The following is a 4,182-nucleotide window of genomic DNA, read 5'->3' on the forward strand; positions in this document are numbered from 1 at the left end:
TGCAAAAATAAGCTTTCTAGAAATCAAATCACCTAATATAGATTGGGTGGTACTCTCAGCCAGGAGAGTACCACCCAATCTATATTAGGTGTCCAATCTATATTAGGGTTTTTATATCAAAACAAAACCATTTCATCGTAAAATTTAATTTATTATTAAGAATTGTCTAAAAAGTTCATAAACAAAGATATATTTTCATTCTGCATTTAACGCAAAAAATTTAAATTTCGAAATCCTTCGCATTCAAGGAATTTTCATTCGATTTTAGCCATTAAATTTTAAAGAAAATTTCAGAAATGAAGGTAAGAGAAAGGACTAAAATGAACCAAAATAATCCATAAGCCACTAAATCTGCTCCAATTACTTCTAATAGCAAATAATAATGAAAAAATGAGAAAAACAGTCGTCTCAAAAAACTCAGGCCAGTACTGCAGCCATATAACCATTATACCGAAACAAACAACGAGCACCACCCGGTAGCTGAAGAGATTTTGCATTTATTCGAACTACATGGAACTATTACTCTTTGGATTTTGAAGATTTTGTGGATTTTGATTTCATCGAACTACCAGTTGGTTTTGAACGTCCTCGATTACGACTAGAGCATGCTGGTGATGACTTAGCTACTGTTTTTCCGACTGAAGTTCGACCACGACCTCGAGGTCTTCCACGAGGCATTTTGATCGAATCCGGAAATACTTCTCTACAACTTTCCCCGAAACTGTTGCACAATTAGTGCCTGTATATCTGCTATAAAATGCTGAAATAACGCAGGCTGGAATTATGTGACAGACATTCAGAATGAACGTAGACTTCACGATCCAACTTGCAACGGTCTCACGTGAACGCGTAGTATCGCCACGTATGCCATGGGTTTATGTGTCCTTTATGCAACAATAAATTTCCCACATTTGGAAAGCAACCTACAGATGAGTGGAGGAAAGGAAAAGTTACCCAATGGGGAAAGGAACTACATGTGGGTAGGAAGTCTACCCTACTCATATCTTCTCTCTACAACATAAAATGTTCAAAAAGATGCTACGAAACCGTAGCACAAGTGCATAACAAAATTGCAAGTATATATGGTATGGTTGTACTAGTGGATGAAAACACCTGTGCAGGCATAACATAGTTCGGAGGTCATACATGTTCTTTCCGGATGTAAATGCATGCTAAGCGTGCAAAAAATGTAAGTTAACGTATAGGAAAGATTTAGACCGAGAAGCAGCATACATATGTATTGGTTTGATAGCTGCCTGAAGTGGTATTTGGAAAATCTCGGGAAAACTTTACGCAGAAATTATAAACGGCGAGGTGGATGATCGACTAGGGTACGACGTTTCCATCGCCCATACCCAGCACATACACACACACTCAAAATGCTCCCTAGCCGGCTGTGCATATTTCGAAACCGCACGGAGCACTCAAACTAATCGATATATGTATGTATGTCTTGTGTATGCAGTGCGTACACACTCACACAGCGCTATTTCATCGTGAAAATTCTTCACGCATCAATCCGGGTGAATTAACACCGGATTATCCCGGGATATGTTTCAAAAAACAAACGGGATTAAAGGCCTGAAACAAACTCTCCTCATCATATGTATAAGAACTTTGCCAGGATTACGATCTTTTTCGTTATGGGACCATGAAAGAGCACAATTATGGCGCTCTAATTTTAAATATAAATTCTTCGAAGTTTATAAATCTGGAGGTTGGTTTCGGTTTATAAAGTGATTCCGAAATTGGTCTTTAGATGTTTAAACCCAAAAGGTCAAGTGTTAAATTTGATTCGGTGGAAGAGTGAAAAATTTTCTAACCTTTATCGGATCAAGAGGAATATTCCAGCGGACATAGTACCAGATAATCTTTTCTTGAGGCATCATTCGAATTTCAGTTTTCACTCCCGCCGATTCTAGTCACTCTCGAGAGTAATTTATAATTTCTTTCTCGCATAGCGTGATAGTTCCTAATGGAAGTTATTCCATTCAAAGGAATGAAGTAGGGACGGAAGTTGTACTGAAATTTCGATGTGAAGATATGCTGGGATCTGGGTTGAATAAATTAATTGGAGATAACTCTATCTTACTACTTAGTCTTAACTGATATATAAGTGGTCAAGTGTAATGGGAAAGAATATATTTTACATTATGATATGCTTTGTAGGAATTGCGTCATGGCTAGTGAAGTTAACGAAGTAGTGGAATTGTTGAACTGTATCAGACAGTTTGAAACAGACGTTAAAAGTGAGAACGACGAGGTGGTATTTTACCTACATCATAATTTGCCTTTTAAATAGTAGAAATTTGATTTTCTTACGATTTCACATCAAAACTGTTTATACTTGTTATTGAACTAATCACCCATTGTCAAGATGTGATATTTCTAAACTGCATGTACTGATATGGATGTAGCAGTTGTTACCACGCGTGTCATATATTTGTATCTTCGTTTTTACGCTGAAATACTGTAAAGCGACAGCACTTTGTCATTGCTGTCAGCACATGTTATTGTCTGGACTGATGGACGTATACAATTGTCATAGTGCATTTTTGAGGTCATTTGCCTTACTGTTGCTTTATCCTGGGCGGTGTGCATGTAGCCTTTTACTTCTTTGGAGCTTTTCACAATGATTTTTCCTTGATATTCTTTTTAATTTAGGCCGAGAACTGGCGACAATATCTTATTACTGATGAACAGAAAGCGAAGAAATTTGTAAAAGTAAAACAGAAGCTGCAGCGTGCGTTGCGAAGTGTGTAAATTTGGTGGTTTAAATGTCCTCTCTACTCATGCTTTCCTTAGTTTTTTGGTTCTGTAGATCCCAAAAAAGAGTATTCTCAAGTTAACTAATTAATTAACCGTTTGAATCCCCAAAATCTTTCCTTATCCATTATTTTTCGAAGTTTCCAGATTCTGAGAAGGAAGTGTCACGAATGAGTGAAAAGGTCCGGAAAGCCAAGAAAGAATTCGACTATTGCGACAAGCAAGTAACAGAGTACACAGCAGCGATTATGGCTGCTCAATATGAACAGGATGAGATGGAGTTGGAAAGCAGAGGTCATTCGGCTTATATTATTCCAATTTTCAGAAAGCTTATTATAAATTTGGAAATGTCCTGGTTGCAGATTTCGATAAAATATTCGCTGCGGTAGAAGAAAATATCGTCGAGTGCATTTTAAAAACCAAAATTCTAATCTACAAACAAGTGCAAGACGAAAAAAAAGGTAACTGAATTTTTTTTCAGGCCTTACCCTTATATCCGATATTTCTAGTACATGGTTAGAAATTTTACTTGTAATCTTGTGGAAAAAGCTTCAATTCCAAATGAAGTTTGGATTTGTGCTTTTTCTTCTTTATTTTCATTGCAGAACCCGTCCTGACATTTCACTGCACTCTAAATTACAGTAGTTGTGCATTATTGAAATATAGGGACTCATTTTTCCTGTTTAATCCATCTAAATATCACCTGGATTGAGCTTTTTCCAGGGATTGGGTGCGTATTAGTATCCGGAATACAGTCATTGAAAGGCTTCGGAGCAGTTTCAACATTCCTCAACTAAATTTTCTTTTTTTTGTCTTTCTTCTATATTTACAATTATTTGATTTCAGAATCGACGCTAAGTTAAGACTACTCGACGGTATCAATAGTGGACCACGTCCGGAAGACGTATCAGCTGTTCAAATGCATAATGACAAGTTAACTCCTTTTCCCCAATCGTCTCTTGAAATTTGATCTCGAAGTCCGTTTTCAGATGCGCATTTATTCATCAATTTTCTGCAAATCCTCTCATATCTTGGAAACTGGTCTCCTGTATAGGTCATTTTAACGGTCGATTTGAAAATACTGACGTACGTCATGATTTCTTCTGGCTTAGCATAATGAAATATTAGGATTCAATATCACCGTATACTGATGATTTCCAAGTTATGCCGAAGGCCGACACTTTTCATACTGAGATGTATTACTAAGGTGGGTTTAATCGATTTTATCACCTGTTATAGAAACAGTTCGCCTTTTGTTAAGGATGTATTAGTTTCCCTATTTCCTGTTCATTAAAGTAGTATTAAAGTAGTATTTTCTGTTCATTAAAGTCGAATTTGCGGACTGCTATTATGATAAATAATAGTGATCAACGGCTAATACCTTTTTACAGTACATTATGGCGTAATCAAAGTTGT

General features: G+C 36.6%; 2 protein-coding genes across 3 annotated transcripts in view; one reads left to right on the plus strand and one right to left on the minus strand.

Annotated features, from left to right (window-relative positions):
* The window catches only part of LOAG_17891, a gene marked incomplete at its 5' end in the record, with an annotated part of 19,676 nt that extends 18,910 nt beyond the window's left edge, over positions 1 to 766 (minus strand). The window contains one exon of one of the 2 annotated variants that reach the window (XM_020450555.1): positions 524 to 766. In XM_020450555.1, coding sequence (XP_020305752.1) covers positions 524 to 678 — 155 coding nt within the window. The remainder of the gene's footprint in view (positions 1 to 523) is intronic. The other variant, XM_020450554.1, reaches the window with a different exon arrangement.
* Positions 767 to 2,179: 1,413 nt separating this feature from the next.
* Positions 2,180 to 3,736, plus strand: LOAG_11066 (hypothetical protein; the record flags this gene model as incomplete). Its single annotated transcript, XM_020448284.1, has 6 exons — positions 2,180 to 2,266; positions 2,665 to 2,755; positions 2,914 to 3,060; positions 3,129 to 3,227; positions 3,490 to 3,496; positions 3,613 to 3,736. 6 exons carry the CDS (start codon positions 2,180 to 2,182, stop codon positions 3,734 to 3,736), a joined length of 555 nt encoding a protein of 184 aa, XP_020301559.1.
* Between the last annotated feature and the right edge of the window lie 446 nt (positions 3,737 to 4,182).

The sequence above is a fragment of the Loa loa genome, assembly GCF_000183805.2.
Source record: "Loa loa unplaced genomic scaffold supercont3.146, whole genome shotgun sequence".
In the NCBI taxonomy this organism is placed as follows: domain Eukaryota; kingdom Metazoa; phylum Nematoda; class Chromadorea; order Rhabditida; family Onchocercidae; genus Loa; species Loa loa.